At 39.5% G+C, this 22,499-nt stretch overlaps 1 protein-coding gene across 1 annotated transcript in view; it reads left to right on the top strand.

Annotated features, from left to right (window-relative positions):
* Positions 1-362: 362 nt before the first annotated feature.
* CRISPLD1 (cysteine rich secretory protein LCCL domain containing 1) overlaps positions 363-22,499 on the top strand; it is a 50,820-nt gene continuing 28,683 nt past the window's right edge. Inside the window, exons 1-2 of the mRNA XM_047783719.1 lie at positions 363-755; positions 1,741-2,060. Coding sequence (XP_047639675.1) covers positions 1,803-2,060 — 258 coding nt within the window. The 5' untranslated portion in view covers positions 363-755; positions 1,741-1,802. The remainder of the gene's footprint in view (positions 756-1,740; positions 2,061-22,499) is intronic.

Below are 22,499 nucleotides of genomic sequence, written 5' to 3'. Positions count from 1 at the left end.
TCCGTCGGGAAGGAGCCAGCAAAGGATCTCCGAAAGCAGATCCGAGCTGTGAGAGGCAGGAGGAGTTGGGGCCCTCCTTGCATACGCCTCCCACCGGGTCCAGACCTCCCACGTTCGGGTCCCTAAAGCCCAAAGCACACCCACAAAGGCCAAGCGTTCCGGCTTCGCTGGGCGGGGGGTTGAGGAGGTGGGGAGAAGCAGGGCGGCCGCTCCTCGCTCCCGCCGCGGGCACGGGTCCAGGGTTGGGTCGAGGTGGGAGTGGGCGAGGAGGGGCGCTCACGTCACGTGCGCGCGCGCTGGGACCGCAATAAATGCCCCGGAGCTCGAGTGAGCGACGGAAGCGCTCAGCGCCTGGCTCCGCGCAAGGCGGCTGCACCGAGCGGGAGCGCGAGGTCGCCTCCAGCTTTCGACACTCAGCCCGGCCCCTGTCCCCGCCCCTCGCTCCCGCAGATAACGCTCGGGGACGCTCGGGCGCCCACCCTGGCGAGCTAACTAGGCTGCTGCCTTTCACTGCAACTTCAGGCTCTGGTGCTGGAGGCTTTGCCTGCTCCTTCCTCTAGGTCCGAGGGGAGCTGCAGACGCCGAGGTTCGCACGCCTCTGCAGTCAGCGTCCTCGTCGCCCGGGGACGTGCGGTGTCCAGGTCCTGCGTGAAGCGGGCTGTCTTTGCGCAGCCGTGTGTGCCGGCTGCGGGCCGCTGCGGGAGGCCGGCGGTCTTACTCGGCTCCGCTCTCCTAGGGGACTTCACACTGGAGAGGTAAGGGCATTTCTATATCCGCAGCGCTGAGTCGTCAGGCTCCCACCTTTTCCTGTCTACTTTTTCTTTTTCAAAACAAAACCGTACCCACCAACTTGCAGAGAATGGTCAGATGGAGAGGGGGAAGGCGGGCTGCTCAGAAAGCCGCTTTGATGAAGATTTGTGGGAGCTCGTGGTTGTTGGTGACTTTGTGAGTTTCATCTCCCTCTGTCGCGCGCTTTCCGTTTGGGTTCAGTGAACTGTGTGCGCCTGCGGTGTGTGGGAGGAGAAGTGCTGAAGCTGACCTTGCACTGTTGCCTTTATCGGGTGCGGGACACAGATTAGGCACATACTTTCTAGGAAATAATGGTTGAATTCTTGACGTGTGTCTGGATAAGAAGGACCATACCCTGTCACTAACTGTTCACTGGCATTAATTCACTGCTTCCCCTAGAAGTACCCATGGGTATATGGATGAATAACATTTTGCACTTCTTTAAAACATTCACCCTCAATTTCATAATACTGTGGACGTTCTGAATGTATGTGAACTAGAGGTGGGACACTGAAATAAAATAATACCTTAAAACATGGACCTCTGGGCGGATTGATAAAACATTTAAGGGACATAATATCCTTTGCAGGCTGTATGTGATGTATAACCATTTAAAGCTTTGTAATTCAGAAATTATTTTCAAGCTTTGACTTTTCTGGGCTGCTTTTGCCATTTATTTTTGGCCTCATGTGTATTATCTTGGAAAATTTATTTGTCTATTTTCATTATTATTTTCATAATGCTTTTTGGGAAACAAGACATCATGGAAAGTCCTCCGGAGGAAGAATGGGTTGGTGAAAAAATTATTTCAAAAAGTGCATGTCCATTTGCTGGCATTATGTAAACAAATCAAACTGGCTCACTCCCTTTGTAACTGTTGTATTATTTTTGTTATTAGAAATAATACCTGCGGGGATTTTCACCCTAATCACTCTTTATGTCGTTATATAGCCAAAAGGAGTGGAAGAGCCTGTCTTGGAGATTTTCCCGAGGAAATCCTGAGATCATTCATTATGAAGTGTACCGCGCGGGAGTGGCTCAGAGTAACCACACTGCTCTTCATGGCTAGAGCAGTTCCAGCCATGGTGGTTCCTAATGCCACTTTACTGGAGAAACTTTTGGAAAAGTACATGGATGAGGATGGTGAGTGGTGGATGGCCAAGCAAAGAGGGAAAAGGGCCATCACAGACAATGACATGCAGAGTATCTTGGACCTTCATAATAAGTTACGAAGTCAGGTGTATCCAACAGCGTCTAATATGGAGTATATGGTAAGGACATTTTTCAAATGGTATGTATATAGAAATGTTTAATGATGCTTTTAGCCTCCATGATTAAATTCGCTCATGCTAGTCTTTCATCTTTTATTGTTTGTTTTGTTTGACATTTAAAAAAAGAATTTCTTCGAGAGTATCTTCCTCTGCATATTTTTATCAGTGCTCCTTTCATTGTAAGAGCTCTCTGAATTTCCTAGTAGAATTATATACCGCTAGAAGTCATGTTCCTACTAAGTGTTTTAAGTTATTCTTAAGAGAAAGAAATTTGTCTTGAAAATGCTCAACAACTGGTGCATTTACTTTTAAGTGACTTAGTGGAGTAATTGCTTCCTAATTCCTAACTGATGGAACCACTTATAAATGGTGGATCTGAAAAAAATCAAGGACCCATAATTTGAAGAAGCTTCCTGTATGGTTGATATACATATAGATAAATATAGATATGTATCGTTTCTAATGGGCCCTTGTTTCTTAGAGTATGTAAATGATATATTGCAAAGTGTACATTTCTGGGGTTTTATGTTAGGGAATACTTTAGCAATGACTTTTTTTTTTCTTCTGAATTTATTTGGGAACTTTGAGGAGTAGAAATAAGCCTGGGCAAAGGATTAAATAAAAATATGTGACTTATCCTTAATAACCTTATATTCATTCTTAGAGTAAATTAGCAAGTTTGGGAAAAAGAATTACTTTTAAAAAACTATTAATTATTACTTTTCTAGGACTATAATGCATTAACATTAGGGTACTTCATGCCCTAAATATTTAAATCATTTTTCATAAAACTATTATACCACTTACATGAATTAGGAATGCACTAGCAAAGACCAATAATAAATAACCATTAGTGACAGCAAATTTAGTGAACATTAAGGATAATATTTCTCCTTTGGCTACATTGCAGGGTGCGGTTCATTTTAATGCATTCTATTTGCATTCTACTTTTCCTTTTTTTTTTTTTCATTTACATAGAGAATAGAGTATTCTCTATTTTGGTAACTTTGATGAAACATGGAAGTTCTAGGTTCACATTGCCCATTACAAAACATTTCATTATATTATTTTAACCTCTACAGGTTTTTTTTTTTTCTTTTTTTGTCTTTTTGCTGTTTCTTGGGCTGCTTCCGTGGCATATGGAGGTTCCCAGGCTAGGGATCCAATCGGCGCTGTAGCCACTGGCCTATGCCACAGCCACAGCAACGCCGGATCCTTAACCCACTGAGCAAGGCCAGGGATTGAACCTGTAACCTCATGGTTCTTAGTCGGATTCGTTAACCACTGAGCCACGACGGGAACTCCTTTTTTTTTTTTTTTTTTTTTTTGCCCTAAAGAAAATAAGTAGCATTCAAGAGAACTCATATCAGAGATTAAGAATCAGCGCCCAGCAGTCAGGCCATCAGGGATTGAATTCTGGTGCTGATGCCCACCAACTGTGTGACTTTGTATAACTTATTGATCTCTCCTTCTGTTTCCTCCTGTCTAGCCCATGTACTCACCTCAGAGGGTTGTTGTGAGGGATTTGTGAGGAATGAGAGGACCTATGTAAAGTTTAGCTCATTAGCAGGAGTACTGTGATTTTGCAGGGTCTCTGTAAATGTTACTAATACCTATAATTTTTATGTCACCTCATATATATATATTTTTGTCTTTTTAGAGCTGCGCCCGTGGCATATGGAGGGTCCCAGCCTAGGGGTCGAATCAGAACTGAAGCCACTGGCCTACACCACAGCCATAGCAACGCGGGATCCAGGTGGTGTCTGCGACCTACACCACAGCTTACGGCAATGCCGGATCCTTAACCCACTGAACGAGGCCAGGGATCAAACTCGTGTTCTCATGGATGCTAGTTGGGTTTGCTAACTGCTGAGCCACGATGGGAACTCCTATACTGTTTAAATACAATGAGGAAATTGTTAGTGCTTGTCAGAACTCTGTGCAGGATACGACACCTGCAATGCCTACCATTTCTGACTTTTGTATATATATTTTTATATAATATATATACATGTTTTTTTGTCATTTTTGGCTGCCCGGAGGCATATGGAGCTCCCAGGCCAGGGATCAGACCCAGCCACAGTCATGACTTAAGCTGCAGCTGCGGTAACGCCTGATCCTTTAACCCACTGTGCTGGGCTAGGGATTGAACCTGCCTCCCAGCACTCCCAAGATGCCATTGATCCCATTGTGCCATAGCAGGAACTCCCTTTTGTATATTTTAAAGTGTTTGCTCAAAGTACAAAATTCTATGACTTCATCTGTGACTTTCAAACAGAAAGAACCAATTATGGAGCCTTTCCAAGTAGGCCACTGTATGCTTGATCCATGTGGATAGGTATTCAGTTGCTTTTTATTTAAAATAAGGAATAACTTGGGAGTTCAAACCCACAAAAAGAAATCTGAGAATATTTGTGTGTGCTTTAAGTAATATGGAAATATTGAAAGAACAGGTCTGTGATTCCTTTTTATGTCTGACTTCCAAAGAAAATAACTGCCTATTGTGTGATGTCTGGTCTAGGGTATTTATATGAGTTTCTTTTTAGTTTCACTGCTTTCATTCTATCCTTGAAATGTAGATTCAGAAACCAGCCAGGGTTTATGTTGTGTTGCCCTTAGAGACTCAGCGCTGGAACTGTGTCTTGGCCAATAACTAGGCTGCAGAGAAGTCCATTGCCCAACTGTAATACTGGAACGTATTTTCTAGAATACACATTTAAGGGGAAGTCTAAAAGAATAATACTGTTTTATTTGAAATACTGTTGATTTGTATCTTACACAGTAATACAGATATTGATCAACCCGTGAGAACAAAATTTGTTCACATAAGGGTTTAAAATGTATTTATTTTGATAAAACAAAATTTAAAACTAAGGAGCTATTGCCTATAAAATGTGCAATGCCCTATGATAAGTGCCTTTGGTCACTTCTACTCTCCATGTCATATTCCATTAAATGTTCGAATAGCCAGTTACCATATTTACATTTGATGCTTATTTTAGTCTAGTCTTTGTCCTTGAACCAACGGCAGACAAGCCACGTCCACTTTTATTAACATCACATTCCTACCCATACCCTTATGCTCATTTAATTAATAGGGTTTAAAAATGGACTCTGGAAGGCCACATCTCTCCTTGAAGGATTTATAAGCTGATTAAGAAGAAGGAAAAGACACGTTTGAAAATTTTCAAGTCAGCAAGGCCATAAAATTCTTTGTTTACATGTATGATTAGTGCCGAGGGACCACAGAATGGCAGAATATTCCTAATGGAGAGAGTTAATCAGTGGAGATTAGGTATGTTGTTCCTGGAAGGAGGTCAGGACCACCGGTTGTGGCCATGAGTAGCAGGCATATGTCAATTAGAAGAGGAAAGAACAGTCGTGGAGTGGCTGGGGTGACAGGCAGGCTGGTTGTAAGGAACAAGAAGCAGAGTAAGTTGATGAAAGCAAAGGCCAGCAGCAGAATCAGGAAGGGGAGAAATGAGTTACTAATTATAGAAACCAGCAATCCTAAGGAGAGAGATTATCAGCATTTGATTCAGGATAGTTTTAGAGTTCCCTTGTAGCGCAGTGGGTTAAGGATCCATCATCGTCACTGCAGTGGTTCAGGTTGCTGCTGTGGCACTGGTTTGATCCCAGGCCTAGGAATTTCCACATGCTGTGGGCATTCCCCCCTCTCCCCCAAAAAGAAAAAAAAATAATTCAAGATAATTTGAAAACCTGGATCTTTTAGATCATCAAATGCAGCTGTTGCTGAAGGGGCAGTGGAGTTTTGAGAAAAATCACTGGCTTTGGGCCCAGGTTCACGTGTTGTCTATGCTGCTTACTGGTATGTGCAGTCTGACAGTCAGCAGCCATTCTAGGCATTATTTTTCTTATTGGTAAAATCAGTGCAGGAATGTAACCACCACCAGCCCCCTCCTTGGGCCCTAGGCTGCAATGAGATAAGTGGCATTTGATACTCTTGAACCTGCTCTTACTTTTCCTCAAGCCATTCCTTTCCATGGGTTTTTTAACTCCATCACTTGGTTCTTTTATTTTTCTGGTTATTTCTTCAGCATGTCCTTGTTTCCTGCTCATCTCTTCAAACTTTGTTCCCCACAGTTTTACTTTTGGCTTTCTCCCTTCCTGCAGCATCTACTCCTTTGACTTGAAATACCGTTGGTATATTGATGGCTCTGTAGTTTATACAGTATCTAAAAATGGCAGGTGTCATTATATATGCCAATTATATAAGCCCTCTTCCAATATTATAACTATTACCATGTCTTTTAGAAAACTGTTGACAGATACTCTGCTGGCATGGTTGATGGCTGTGCCCCTAGTCATGTGGTTGAGATTAGGGGTAGAAACTTTGCATGGTATTTTTCCAAATGGAGAACTAGATCCATTTGGATACCTGTCCCTTTGCTGAGCAACCAGAGGCTCCAAGCCTCCGTGGTGTATGTTGATGCAAAAAATAACTTAGTTTCAATTTGTCACCTATATTCTTTATATGGTCATGCTTATCACTGGAAATCAGGTTTTTTTTTTTTTTTTTCTTCTTCTGTGCTTCAGTACTGCAGATAATTCCAGAAATGGGACAGGGAACAAACTAGTTTGCTGAACAGGCTGATGCTGTCTCAGTTCTGCTCTGTTTCTAATCATCTGTAGCTTGAATCCAAGCCTGAAAAAGTGATGTTTAGCTTGTGAGTTGCTCTTACAAAGCACCTCTCATAAGTCCACATTTTCTGGCATCATTTGCCATCAGTGGCATAAATCCAGAATCAATGCAAATAATTAAATGTTGGCCTCATAACTCATTTACTCAAAGCTCAGTGTTTACACATTTCATATCTTGCTAAAAGTGGCAGAAATTCACTGCAAGTAACATTTTATTGCAACTCGATTTAAGCTTGATTTTGGACAGATTAAACTTCAGAGGTCCATTAAATAGCCAAGTAAATTTGCCATCTATCCAATTAGATATAGGTGGTCTATTTTGGAACATAAAGTTCGAATTCATAAGAATTTAGGTGGTATTGAAAGCCATGAGGAGAGTGAGGGAATGAGTGTAGTTGGGAAGAGACATTCAAGAAGTGAGTCCTCAGCATACTTTGCAGTGTAGATGTAGGGAAGGTTAGGAGGAAAACCAAAGGGAATTGAGAACTAGGAAGAAAACCAGGGAAGCAAGACGAAGCCAATTGAAGACGGGCAGAAAGGATTATCAACTCTGTTAAGTGTTGCTTATAAAGATCAAGTAAAATGAGGACCCTTGAATTTTGAGATATGGAGCCACACTGGAGGTCCGATGAAACAGTTTGGGTGGCATCATAGTGGTCCAAGGAAGAATGGATGGGAGAAATGAGCATGTTTGTTCACCCTCTCATTCATCTAACATGAACCACCTCCTGTGGGCCAGGCGGTATCTGCAACCTTAACTCTTAACGACTTTCTTTCTTTCTTCTTTTTTTTTCTTTTTTGGGTCTTTTTTAGGCCACACCCATGGCATATGGAGGTTCCCAGGCTAGGGGTCAAATCAGAGCTGGCTTATATCACAGCCATAGCAACACCAGATTCAAGCCGCATCTGCGACCTACACCACAGTTCATGGCAATGCTGGATCCTTTACCCACTGTGTGAGGCCAGGGAATCGAACCTGTGACCTCATGGCCTCATGGATGCTAGTCAGATTTGTTTCCCCTGAGCCACAACGGGAACTCTCTTAACTCTTTTCTGACCGAAAGTTTTCAACTTAGTTTTAGAAGAGGTAATTCAGTTAGGTAACATATCCCAAGTTTGTAATTGTGGTCAGAAGGAAAATGCATTTTCTTTTCATAATTGTTTTTGCATTTACCTTTACTGAATGCCTTCATTAAAAGCAAAATGTTCATTTATAATTATTTATAGTAATTTATACTCACCACTGAGAGTGACATTTAGTTCAAGAACATTTTTTGCTATTGTTCAGCTGTGTTCTCTCACATACTGCTTCCAGGAATTTATACAACCAGGTAATTATTTATGATGTAAAATTCAAATTCTCATTTTTTTGATGATTTTTACTAATGAATTAAAGTTTATAAAACTGGCATAAATCTGTCATCTATTATTATGTATGATACATACCTATATTACACAAAATATTTAGTTCATTGGAAGAAAATGTGAAAATTTAAGTGGTAATGAATTATGTGGTGAAGGTATTACAATAAGTTTGTTTAACCCTTATTTTCCTAAGTATTTGTTACCTTCATAATTTTAAGAAGTTTCAGAAAGGCATTTGTGATTACAATTTGTTATTCTCATTGAGAAATTTGTAATTAAAAAAGCATTTAAAGGAGTTCCCGTCGTGGTGCAGTGATTAACGAATCCGACTAGGAACCATGAGGTTGCAGGTTCAATCCCTGGCCTTGCTCAGTGGCTTAAGGATCTGGCGTTGCCGTGAGCTGTGGTGTAGGTCGCAGACACGGCTCGGATCCGGTGTTGCTATGGCTCTGGTATAGGCCGGCGGCTACAGCTCTGATTCGACCCCTAGCCTGGGAACCTCCATATGCCATGGGAGCGGCCCAAGAAATGGCAAAAAGACAAAAAAAAAAAAAAAAAGCATTTAAATCAGCAAATACCGATTGAGCCCTTTTATACCAGGCACCATTTTTGATGGTAGAGAATACATTAGTGTATAAAAAGTTTTGCAAGTTAATGACAATGTAACAAAGTGAGATGAAAGAGAATGATAGAGGGGGAGCAAGTCCTATTGAGTTGAGGAAGACCTCTTTGAATTAATGGCTTTTGAGCTGGGAGCTGAATTATAGGAACAAATCAGCTAAACAAAGATGCAGAGATACAGGGAGAAGGAATACCAGGCAACAGGTCTTTAAGTCAGGAATGAGGTAGGAGTTTTCAGGAACCACAAAGAAGGCCAAGGTGGCTGAATTTTACTTAGTAATGAGGAAAGTGTTAGAAAATGAAGTAGGCATATAAGCAGAGGCCAGAATTCCTTTGGGACTGTATTGGTGAAGAGACATTTGGATTTTATTTTGAGTGAGATGGAAAGCCATTGGAAAATTCCTTACAAGGGACTGACCTGGTCTTATTCCAGTTTCTTAAAATTACTCTGTGCTATGGAGAGAGAGCTGAACAGAGGTCATAGCTGAAAGCAGAGAAATAGTTATGAAACCATTTGCATGTTCTGAGTAAGAGATGATGGCGACTGGGGATGGGGTGACAGTGGCAAAGAGGAGAGGGGTGAGTAGTTTCAGAGTATGTTTAGATGGCATTGCTGATGGGGGTTTTTGATAGCTTTAATGTGAAGGATAAAGGATAAGGTGGCATGTTCTCAGGTTTTTACTCAAGCAAGTTGGTGGAGAGTTGAAGCATTTGCTGAGACAAGAGGAGGAACAAAAAGAGAAGGTGAGGATGTAATCAATAGTTTCTTTTTATCCAAGTTTATTTTGCAGTGCCATGTTGTCCTCAGTTGAAGTTAGTGGTCAGAAGAGAGCTGGGACTTGAGATAAAAATGGAAATTATGTAGATGCTGTTAGGAACCATCCAGTCTTAGATGACCGAACCAAACCATCCAAGGAGAAAATTTTTATGGGTGAAAGTTGAATGCCTTGACTTGAGCCCTGGTCCATCAATAGGCAGAGATTGAGCAGAAAGAAGAAACTAGCAAACAGGAAGCAGAGAACAAGTGGTCAGTGAGGTTGGAGGAAAGGCGGGATAGACTGGTGTCTCCGAAGCCAGAAGAAAGTTCAACAGCTTCTGTATTGCTAAAAAGCAGAGTAAGGTGGAGAGAAAAGCCAACAATGGTTTTGTGGACATGGAGGCTGTTGGTAACTTTGATGAGATAATCTCAGTGGTGGAATATGACCCCTGAAGTGGAAAGAAGAGAACAAGGGGTGGGTGAGTTGAGAAGTAACTGTAAGTAACTCCTCAAAATACTTAACTTTGAAGATCAGAGAAATGGATCTAGCTAGTGCTGCAGGCATATGTGGGCATGGTCTTGGCATTCTTTTTTAGAGAATATGCTTGTAAGTTGATGGAAATGCTCAAGTTGAAAAAGCACTTGTCACAAGAGGGAGAAATACAACTGCAAAGTCAGTTCATTTATTCTAACAGGAAAGGCTGAGGCTATAGGTTCGCAAGCAAGCAATTTGGTGTATTTAATGATAAAAGGGAATTTTCATGTGGATGCTTCTGTTTTTCCCAGTGTAGTTTGGAGCAAATGAGATTGAGAGGGCAGGAATGAAGAGATGTGAGGGTAGGATATTAGGAAATGGTAATTTTGAAGCTACTACATAGAGATCTGTGAGGAATCAAATGTATGGGATGTTTTGTGGTACTTTTAAGTTCATTTGGTTTGCAGTGCTCTAAGTTACAAAGTCTAATAGATGAGGAGGAGGTATACTATAGTATGTAGTAGTAAAGTATTTCCAAAAAGCAGGAAGATTTAAATAATATATTTTTTTTGGTTTGCCTTAGGTTATACCACTCTTCCTAGCTGCTTCATGTGGTATCACCTGCTTGGCCTCTGATGACTTGACTAGGCAGCTCCAGGAGATGTGAAAGAGGTTAAAGACATGTTAGCTGGGGAGGAGGGGGTTTGATTTTTAAAGTATTCAGATATTACATAGTACGGATCAAGTACAGGTACAGATACAGACCAGATGATGTGTCCTGAGGTTCAGATTGCAGACTGAAGAGTAAAAGCAAATAGTTGTATGGGAACTTGCAAAATTAAATTATGGGAGTGACCCAAATATGTAAGTTGGATTAGTGGGTTATAAAACTCAACAAATATATCTATGATCCAGTGAAGCTTACTTTTATTTTTAACTAAGTAACAGAATCACTAAGGTGCAATTAAGTCAACTGCTGACATATAGCTTATTGGGACAAAGACAACAGGTTTTCTTTATTAGAAGCTCATTGACCTCAAAGGCAGAATATGAAGATGGATAGTTTATTTAGTAAGTTCTCTATTCTTTATATTTTAAGTTTTTAATCAAAGATAATTGTGAAATCAGTCATTAGGAAATTAAGGGTAGCAAGTTTTTTTGTTTTTTTTTTTGTGGGAAAGCAACTAGGTATGATTTTGAGAATAGAAACAAGGGGTGCTTTAGTCTGTTGCCACTCAAGCTCTCATGTGCATATGAATTCCCTGAGAATCTTGTGAATGTACAGTTTGATTCAGAAGGTCTGGGTGGGCCCCAATATTCTGCATTCCTACCAAGCTCCCAGGTGATGTGGCAGTGGTTGTCTGGGAACCACACTTTGAGAAGGAGGCTTTAGGCTCTCGGGAGAAAGTGAGGTCTAAATTGAGGCATTAAAAATTAACTCTAGAATCCAGATTCTTTCTCTTTCATCTCACCTCTCATATTTACGTTCTCCTTTTCATAAGGTAGCAACTCTATTAATGCAGGAAAATAGAAACTCCTTCTCACTCCCTTTCATGAAGTGCTTGGAAATCAAAAAGGTAAACTTGAATGGTAAGATTCCCAAAGGCTTAATATTTAAATCCATCTCCTTGGAGGAGGGGTGAAATATAAATCTCAAAATTGTTAATGACACAGTTCTGCAGGATAGCGAAAAGTGAAGTGCGGTCAATGGCAGGATAAACTCTAAAGACCATATGAGGGAGAAGGGAGCAAGCAGAATTTCAAAGTTGGCAAGAATGGGATTTGGGAGTGAGGGCTAGTCAGCTAGATGGGATAATGAGCTATTAGATCAGATCTAAGAATGAGCATGGGAGTCACTCTTTATAACTCTCCCCTTTGTGTTGATGTTGCAACTCAAACAATGCAAAGTAACCATCTAAATGGAACAATCCAGTAAAGGTGCTGGGAGTAAAATATAAAACCGTATCTTGGAATTCCCATTGTGGCTCAGCGGTTAATGAATATGACTAGCATCCACGAGGACGCAGGTTCGATCCCTGGCCTCTCTCAGTAGGTTAAGGATCCTGTGTTGCCGTGACCTGTGGTGTAGGTCACAGACACAACTCGGATCCTGCACTGCTGTGGCTGTGGTGTAGGCTGGCAGCTGTGGCTCCAATTTGACCCCTAGCCTGGGAACCCCCATATGCTGTGGGTACGGCCCTGAAAAGCAAAAACCAAACAAACAAAAACTGTGTCTTGGAGCTACATTGTGGCTCAGCAGAACTGGATCTCACTATCACCAATGAGGACACAGGTTTCTCACTGGCCTCACTCAGTGAATTAAGGATCCAGCACTGCCATGAGCTCTGGTATAGGCTGCAGACATGGCTTGGATCCTGAGTTGCTGTGGCTGTGGCTGTGGTGTAGGCCAGCAGCTACAGCTCTGATATGACCCTTAGGCTGGGAACCTCCATATGCCACGGGTGTGGCCCTAAAAAAGCAAAAAACAAACAAAAACAAAAAAACTGGGAGTTCCCATCTTGGCTCAGTGGTTAGTGAACCCGACTAGCATCCATGAGAATGTGGGTTCAATCCCTGGCCTCACTCAGTGGGTTAAGGATCCGGCATTGCCATGAGCTGTGCTGTAGGTCCCAGATGTGGCTCGGATCCAGCGTTGCTGTCTGTGGCTGTGGTGTAGACCAGCAGCTGTAGCTCCAATTCGACCCCTAGCCTGGGAGCCTCCATACCCCTCGAGTATGGCCCTAAAAAGACAAAAAGACCAAAAAAACAAAACAAAACAAAACTGTATCTTATGTTTGCAATTCTGTATCTGAAATATTGAATGATTAAATGATATGCTCAAAAGAGACTCTCCTGAGATCAGATATTGGCAATTCCATATCTGAAATATTGAATGATTAAATGATATGCTCAAAAGAGACTCCCCTGAGATCAGATATTGTCTAGAGATGGGAAACAAAAGCAATAAAAAAACAAGGGCATGGGAAAGGGGAGGCACTCAAATGAAGTTGAATAAGAACATCAGATTTCCTATCTGGAAAGAAAGGGCTCAGAGGTTTGTTGACTGAATTCAGTGAATGCAGTGAATACATCTAAACAAATAAAAAGCAGTGCTATTTCAACAGGACCATCCATAATAATCTTCCATCTATCTACCTTGAGATTTTTATTTTGTAGAGATCTTGCCAAGCCCTGTTACCTTTGCACATGTTAGAATGACTTCTGAGTATCTTGTTTTCTCTCTAGTGAATTTATCCTCTTCCTTTAAGACTCACCTAAAGACCAGCCTGCTTTTGTCTAAACCTGCCCATGGTTAGGTACACTCATACCCCAGTTCCCAGGCTTCCACAGCATTTCATACCTGCCTCTGCCTCTGTTATTTACATCCTGGTCTTTCTCTCTAGCCTTACCTTCCTTTGTAGGAAGGAACTTTGTTTTAGTAATTTTTGCATTTCCCCAGCTGAAAGGCTGACATAGGCCCCGAGGTCAATTTAAGCTATTTGGAAAGGGGAAAAATGAAATGAATGAATGAAAAACTAAGAAGGTGACTAGATTTTCAACAGTGAATCTAAAGTAGGTAGAATGAAAAAGGATATGGTTAATTCTGTTTAACAAGAGAATACTAATAGAAAATTGCGAAAGCATTCGTTTCAGCGAAGTAGTGTGTACGTTTTAATTAATTTTCAAGTACAATAGCTTTTTGGTTAGGGTAAAATCATTCTAATATGTATGTCAAGTGGCTAAATTAGCATTGGATTTTAGTGACTTCTCAGAGTTACATAGGGTTATGGATATAGTTTTTTGGGGAGTTTTATGGTGTTTATTTTTTTATTAAAGTATAGTTGCTTTACAATGTTGTGTCAATTTCTGCTGTACAGCAAAGCGACCCAGTCAAACATATATATATATTCTTTTTCTCATTCTGTCTTCCATCATGTTCTATCCCAGGTGACTGGGTATAGGCCCTTGAGCTGGACAGTGGGACCTCATTGCTTATCTAAATGTGTGGACATCTCTCTTTCATGAATTTGGGATGGCCAGGTTCCTCAGCAAGTAGGGATAGAGTCTTCCAGGAAATACAGCGATCAGAATACTCTGACTTTTGCTGGAGAACTGTTTTCAAAATATACATTACAGGGGTTCCCATAGTAGTGCAGTGGAAATGAATCCAACTAGGAACCATGAGGTTGTGGGTTCCATCCCTGGCCTTGCTCAGTGGGTTAAGGATCTGGCGTTGCTGCGAGCTGTGGTTTAGGTCACAGACGCTGCTCGGATCTAGCGTTGTATGGCTGTGACGTGGGCCGGCAGCTACAGCTCTGATTAGACCCCTAGCCTGGGAACCTCCATATGCCGTGTGTGAGGCCCTAAAAGGACAAAAGACACACAAAAAAATGTACATTGCAGTGTGATAAGAAGTGTAGATTACTCTAATTTAAACTGTGTTAAAATCCAGAAGTATTTCAGAATAACGCAGTAACCAGGAAAGGCTTCTTAGAAGAGGTACATTTTGAAATGGTATTTGGAAGAAGTTATAGTCATCGTGTGGTAGGTACTGTGGTTGAGGACATTGGGTGATGAGAGCCTTAACTGATGAGATGGTGAGATCAAAATATATGTCCAGTTGGTTCAAAAGCGTGGATATGGCAGCCACGATCTGTGAGGACTAATGAAAAGACGAAGATAACCTTGTTCTGTCAAGTGCAATTCATGGCTGACTTGAACAGCACAGCCCCATCCATTTTCCTTCTCTGCACACCTATGAAGAAACATTTTATTTGGCATAATTTGGTATTAGTTTGACTTTTGCAAGTTAAACAGTTATAACAAAGGATTTCCAAACTTGGAGTTTACTAACACTTTTAAAACTATTCCTCCGTGTGTGTGTGTGTGTGTGTGTGTGTGTGTATGTGTTTATTAATCTAAACCTAAACCACATGGGTTCTTACTTGGAGGCTTAAATGGAAATATCATCCTGGAAATTTATGTGAACAAAGATCCTACATTACAGAGTTTATTGCCAAATAGATTCAAAGCAAGACTTGGAATTCCTTACTCTAAGCTTTGTTTTATCATAAGTAATACTGTGTTAAATTTTAATTCTAAGAAGTTCAGTTTTTCTTTCTTTCTTTCTTTCTTTTTTTTTTTTTTCTGCTTTTTAAGTCTGCACCTGCGCATATGGAAGTTCCCAGGCTAGGGATCAAATCTGAGCTGCAGCTGCCGGCTACAGCCTCAGCCACAGCAATGCCAGATCCGAGCTGCGTCTGTGACCTACACCTCAGTTCATGGCAACACTGGCTCCTTAAACCACTGAGTGAAGCCAAGGATTAAACCCTCATCGTCATGGATACTGGTTGGGATCGTTACCACTGAGCCACAGTGGGAACTCCAGAAATTTTTTTTTTTTCATTGAAACTTTAGGTGACAGGAATTATCTTGTTTTTCAGTCATTCAGAATTTTGGATTTGAATTTCTTCCTCAGTACATGACTTATTTCTGGTGTTCCGTGAAAAGGCTGTGTGAATCACAGCAAATTAAGCAGATTCTTAGAGGAACAGGGGAATAAGAGAATGTTTATTAAGATATAGCAGGTATCAGGTAATCAGACAAATTCTGTGGGGTGTTTTTGTCCTCAGATATTCTTTCTTCTCAGGAAAACAAATGCCACAACAACAAAGGTTTAACTGGAAAAAAAAAAAAATAAGGAGGGCTCTACATGCAGAGTTGTTGGTGGGGCTTAGGCCAGCCATGAGGGATGGTATCACAGCCTGATGAGGATTAGAACCTGTGAAAGAGTTCCCAACACCAGAGTACCAAAGGGAATGAGTCGGGTTGAAGAAGGAGTAGTATATCCTTAAATTCACCTCTCATTCACTGACTTCCTGTCTATGACTTCCATTGGTCACATTCTGCTAGAATAAGGAGCCAAGGGGTCCTGGAGTAATTCAGGGTGCACAGTTGAGCTTTTTGAGACCTAGAGCATGATATCAAGTGGCTGAAAATGTCTGTATGGGAAAAATGAAGAATATTTAAATCAGTATTCTTAAGTTTTCAAATAAAGACTTTGGAAAACCCTGTTTTTTATATCACCTTCTTAGTCATTGTTTAGTTATTAAAGACAAATCTATGGGTATTATTCTAAGGGACATCTAAATATCTGATTGAGCATATGGTTACCAAATTAGCTTTGAGTTTCCGAGCAGCCAAGGCAAACAAAACCGTATGGTTTATGTAGCTCTCAGTGACTGTTTGGAAGCATAACAATTCATTGTTCTTGAAGCAGGAATTATTAGGGAAACTTAACACAGAATTCTCAATATAGAAACAACGAGCAGCTTTATATATATAGCAGTTTCATTAAAAGTAGGTAAACATGTTTTAAGTGTTTCTTATATTAGCCTTTGTTTTAAATTGAAGTTATGGCATTAAACTTATATATTGTTTACTGTATATTTCAGTTTCTATTTGTCTATAAATTTTGTTACTAACTTTTCCAAAAAGTTTTAGTTTTTTAACTTCACTCTTTTTTTGGTTAAAAAGACATCCCAAGTATGATCAATAAAAACAATTGCTATTTTATTTACTTTCAAAATCTGTTTCTTTCATTCTGAATTAGTTTAAATATATAAACTAATGCATGTAGAGGGATTTATTATGAGTTTATTTTTCTTTACATGCATTTTTTTAGGCTTGACTTTTAGATCAATCATGTATCTGTCTAAATTTATGAGCGGTAAATAAACTGAAACATAGGTGTTCATTTTTATAAATTGACCCAGTATCCATAGATCAAGACTTAACGAACTGGCCGATGGTACTGTACTTGCTCAGTTACTAAAGGATTTCCTTAAATACTGAGGTCTTCTTAAACATTCAGAACATAGTCCTAAAGATTAACTACTACTCTCCTAAATGGCAACAAAAATAATGAAGGATTATAGCTTTGAAGTTATCACTTTCTGTTTGACCTAGGAACCTATGAATACCCTTTCACCTGAGTTTATATCACACATGTATATTTAATGAGACGAATTTAGGTTCCTGTATTCCTGATCCAAGCTATTGCTCAGGCCAGGATAGCTGTGAGGCTAGAGATAATTGATGATTACATATTGGCAACGTAGTATATACCTAGTTTTATACTAGGTAACATGGAAAACACAGAAAAGATATGCGGCAACAGTTTTTGATTTAAAATTCCAGTTTGAGAAGACCCAAAGCAGCAGAAGAAGATCTAGGAGAACATAGAGTAATTGGTAAATTATGTGTTTAAGAAAGTTCAGAGCAGGGTGAGATAAATGGAGTATGTTTTGTGGTTGGAATGACTTCCAAGAGGAGAGAGCATGTGAACAGGACCTTGGTAAAAGGATAACATTTGAGTCACGAAGGAGGGGAGGAAAGAGAAAAGTCCTGTAGGGGAAAATTTCTGATGGATTCAATGGCCAAGGAAGATGAACATCTTAAGGTGTGATTATTCAGTGTATGGTTCTGGCACCAAGTGTTAGAAATGTCATAGCTTTGATTTCTTTCCTGACCTACCAAGTCAGAATCTGCATTTTAACAGGATCTCCTTGTGATTTACCTGCTCTTTAATGTTCCAGAGAGTCAGCAGTAGAGGCCCATGTTGAGGAGGGGTGGGCTGTAAGTGAGGCAGGTAAGTTATGGCCAGACTTGGCAGGGAGATGAGGTATGAATCATTCTACAGACACTCTGTAGAAATGTAAGGATTTTGTTGAATTCATGGCTCAGCTGCCTCACAAGGACAGTTTGCCCTACATCATGCATTCAGTCTATCTGTATAATATCCAAACAGTGGGTTATCTTATGAGTTTATCCACACATTGAATTTCCACTCCAAAAATTATTTTAATTTTAATAAAATGAAGAGCCAGTTCCCTAAATTATGAAGTTGCTTCTTTTTAAAGACTTTTAAGGCTTTCTTTTGAAGTAGATTTTAAGTAAAACACTACACATCTGCCTCACATGTCTGTAATTTCCAGGAGACCCGAATATGTGCATTGCCCTGAGGTAATGCCACTTTCTCAGTACCTGGCAAAGCCTCTGTATCAAGAAACACAGGTGTTCTCTTTGAAATCTGAGCCTTGTGCATTTTCCCTGTAACTACAAAGTCTTTTCGAAGCAGCTGAAGCACAGAAATTAAACACCTGAGGTAATTTCCGAGTTGTAAGGAATGTACTACTAGTGTTTTCCGTAGTGCTTTGTGTAACAGATGGCTTTGTCACAAAAACCTCATACATTCTTTTAGCGTAGACTGACTGACTGATTGATTAATTGCATTGATGTCTGTATTTAGTTCTGATACCACCACCAACGGGGAGAAAAGAAGGTGGCTAAGATTTTACAATGAGGCAACATATTTGGAATTTGGTTATGAAGTCTTGTGAACTGTCAATTGTGTTGCTTCCATAGAAACACAAATTCTTTCCTGGAGGTCAAGTTATTGCTATTGAGAGCTCACACTGATAGCTTATTCCATCAAATTTTTGGGTTGTACTTCCTGATTTAAATGGGAAAACACAACAGTGATTTGGGAGGGATTTTGTTTTGACATATGATGGATATTTACAAACCTGTTTTTCCAGAAGGTATGGAAGGGCAAGAATTATCTTTTAAAGGTGATGTTTAGAAAGACATGTCTTTGATTTTCTTCAGCTGCTTCCACATTCATGAGCTGACTAAAAATCCTGGGGTTCCTTTTAGCTGTATAGAAAAATTACTTGTGGAAGTCTGTTTCAAAGATTTCCAAGATAAAAGCCTCATTTCAAAGATTTTACCATTGGGTTTTCAAGACTAAGCTGAAGAGATAGCTAGTTTTCACTTTTTAATGAGAATATTTTCTAGTCTTATTCAGTTATGCTGAAGTTTTACTGGGATGTTTTACTGGAGGTTTTCTGTTGTGTTTATTTGTTTTGGACAATATTAAAACTTTCTCTGCTAAAAATGATTCAGAATCATTTCTTCTCTAGACTCATAATTAGAGGATTTGAAACTTTTTTGGCTTTACAGTCTTGAAAGAAATCACAAAACAACTTTTGCTTCTTAGTTAAGAAATACCTTTAATTGTCATCAGCAATATTTGTAAATTTCTACGGGCTTCTACATGCAATATGGAATGCTCTAGAAGAGAGTATAAGTACAGAATAATAGGATTCAAAAGCTAAAAGAAATCAAAGAGACTTACTCTAGCTTATGAATGTCACAGACAAGGAAACAGAAGCCAAACTTGACATAACCAAAGAGATAAATTTGAAAATACACAGTTTAAATAGGAGAGAAGAGTGTTCCGGGGTGTATTAAGTACTTTAATTAACGATAGTTTGAGTAATTGGAACAAGTGTAAGCTTAGTTTTATCTGTTGTATAAAAAAGGGAAAGGTCATCGCCAATGACCTCACTTGCGTGTGTCTAGAAGACATAGCGCCAGGGAAAGAGTATTTTTAATACTCCAATGTAGTTTCAACATTTTGAAAGCTAGATATCATTACTTCTGACCGTCAGTGACTGCTCAGAATCAAGGTGGGCTTAGAAATGCAAGGGTGGCTTTCTGTACGCAGATGTGCATTGTTCAAAAGAAATATATTTGCGGAATGCATTTTCAGAATTTATTGCAAATACTAGTATGTCTTTAAAAAATGATTTCATTATTATTTATATTTTTCAGCAGGAAGGTAAGACCAGGGCTTCCACCATAGATGTAGATTTTCAGTGTAACTATTTTCAATACCACTATGCTTTCATGGGGTTATTACATTGCCAAAAAGCAATGCACGTTTTAAAAGTCCATATTAAATTGCAAATTGTGTCATGGGCTGATGTTTAATTGTCATTTAATTAAGATACCTAATAGTATGATAGTCAAAGACCAATTATTTTTTGCACTTAGCTTGGAAATCCATTGAAGTGGTATTGATTTTGCAAAAGAAAATGTGGCCAATTAAAGCATTATTTCTAGATTATTTAGACACTCTTTTGAATAGTTAGATAATAATATTACCATTTTATTTTTTGGGGAAAAAAGTTTGTCTTAACTATTGAAAGATGTTTTTCTCAGCATTGTAGCTTTAACCCCTTAGGTGGGGTTTTCTAGAATGGTAGAATATCTCTCAATCCTTTTGCTCCCTGCTTAGAATGATATTTAACAATTATTAAATTATGTGAGAGTTTCCTATCAGTAGATTATTTCTGTGTGCATTTAAAGCTGTCAAACCTTGCTGGTCAGTTTCCTGTTAAAACTTCTTTACTTACTCATTTATAAGTGAATGAACTTTTCGTTGGTGAATCTAACTATATAAAACGATCTACTGGGAGTTCCCATAGTAGCTCAGTGGTAACGAGCCGGACTAGTATCCGTGAGGATGCGGGTTTGATCCCTGGTCCAGCTCAGTGGGTTAAGGATCCAGTGTTGCCATGAACTGTGGTGTAGGCCACCAGATGAAGCTCCAGTTCGACCCCTAGCCTGAGAACTTCCAGATGCCACAGATGCAGCCCTAAAAAGCAAAAAAAAAAAAAAAAAAAGAAAAGAAAATATATTTGAAAGTACTTGATCTTTTTAAAGAAATAAACTATTCTCAGTATCAAAGGAGGAAGAGTCACATTACTGTTGACTGTTTTTTGCCTAATGTATAATAATGATATGAACCTCTGGTAAGCTAGCAATACTAACTCTATTAAAAATTATATTTCTAAATTAATTGCAGCTGTTATTGTTGTTTTTAGACTAGGATAACAGGTGTTCTGGTAGGAATATGATTGTATATGCTCACCTATTTCACAAAGGACAGCATTTAGCTGAGTTTTCTGTACATGTCTAAATAGCTACATAATTTTTGATTTTTTTACAAGTACAGTATTTTAGTATTAAAATTACTATATATTTCTAGGCTTACTTTTGAAAGTCCTTTGTCAAGGTTTAAGGTTTCTTATATACACACACACACCGGAAATGATAGAGCCGGTATGTTGAACTGATTAAAAAATATTACTGGAGACGAAGTATGTTAATAGTATTCTAAGTATTTCTTTTAGTAGTAAAACTTCATTTGAAGACTTTACTATGTTCTCAGAAGGAATAGCTTACTCATGTAGTTGGAAAATAAAGTGGTTTTTATTTCTGCACACCTCAAGTACCCATTCTATAAAGAAATGGTAATTTTAAGTGTGGCTTAGCTTTAAAATTAGTTTGGGTGAATAGTTCAAGAGAAAAAATGAAGCTGGTTAGGCCATCTTGATTTAATTTACAATCCTGAATTTAAATAGAAATGTATAGCGAGTAACCTGCATTTAAATGGGATGGGTATGAATTATTGCCAGTCTTAAAGCCTGAAATATTATGTTGTAGCATAAAAATACACATCCCATGCTGTTGTCATATTATGATAGCATTTCTTCCAGGACAGCTATAGTTTCAGTAATTTTCTTTTCAAGAATGTTCTAGATTTGCATTATTTAACTTGACCTAAATATCAATGTTTGATTATATTTTCAAATAATTTTTGAATTGTCACTAATATTTATTAAATATTGATAACAAATTTTAGTTGCATGCCCTTTGCCTCAGTTCTTATATTAATACAATATATATCCCTATTTTAGTATTATCATAGTTCATTTGATATGCTCCCACTCTCAATTTTAATGGATTAAAAAGAAAACAAGTCATGCTATAGGAACAGCTTATCCATAGTTATACTCAGTAATTGAATTTTAGTCCTCAAAAGGACCTGAGTCATCTTTTATTTCAACTGATATGTTTTAGAGATAAAATAGCCTAAAGCATTTGGAAATACAGCATGTTTGTGAATTTGGAAATGATCGTATATCTTCTTTGAAAAGGATCGATCTATCTTCAGTTTCATAGGCAAAAATGACTTCTCAGATTGTAGAATTGTGTATGAAACAAGAGTAAACTGACCTTGAATTAGGGCCTTAAGAACTTGCTTAGTTGGATGCTTCTTGCTCTGGTCTCTCACTTGTTTACAGTGACCTGGACATGCAAACTCACAGGTCTCATGAATGGGCTAAGAAAACTCAAACAATGGAAACTCCTCCTGCATCTCTCTTTGTCTCTGTGTGGTCTCTCCATAATATTTTTTTTTTTTGTCTTTTGTCTTTGTTGTTGTTGTTGTTGTTGCTATTTCCTGGGCCGCTCCCGCGGCATATGGAGGTTCCCAGGCTAGGGGTTGAATTGGAGCTGTAGCCACCGGCCTACTCCAGAGCCACAGCAACGCGGGATCCGAGCCGCGTCTGCAACCTACACCACAGCTCACGGCAACGCCGGATCGTTAACCCACTGAGCAAGGGCAGGGACCGAACCCGCAACCTCATGGTTCCTAGTCGGGTTCGTTAACCACTGCGCCACGACGGGAACTCCTCTCCATAATATTTTTCCAGCTACCTCTTCAGGGTAGCTGAACTCCTAATTTGTTGGTCTGTTAAGATGTGTGCCTTGAAAGAGAAAGAATCAGATAACCTGGCCTGGGAAGTCTCAGTGCCATTCTCTTTATTAGGAGGGGGTCCCTGTTGAGCTCAAATTAGAGGGGAGG

This window comes from Phacochoerus africanus, chromosome 6 (genome assembly GCF_016906955.1).
Source record: "Phacochoerus africanus isolate WHEZ1 chromosome 6, ROS_Pafr_v1, whole genome shotgun sequence".
NCBI classification, from domain to species: domain Eukaryota; kingdom Metazoa; phylum Chordata; class Mammalia; order Artiodactyla; family Suidae; genus Phacochoerus; species Phacochoerus africanus.
This window is presented reverse-complemented; position numbering and strand designations above follow the sequence as displayed.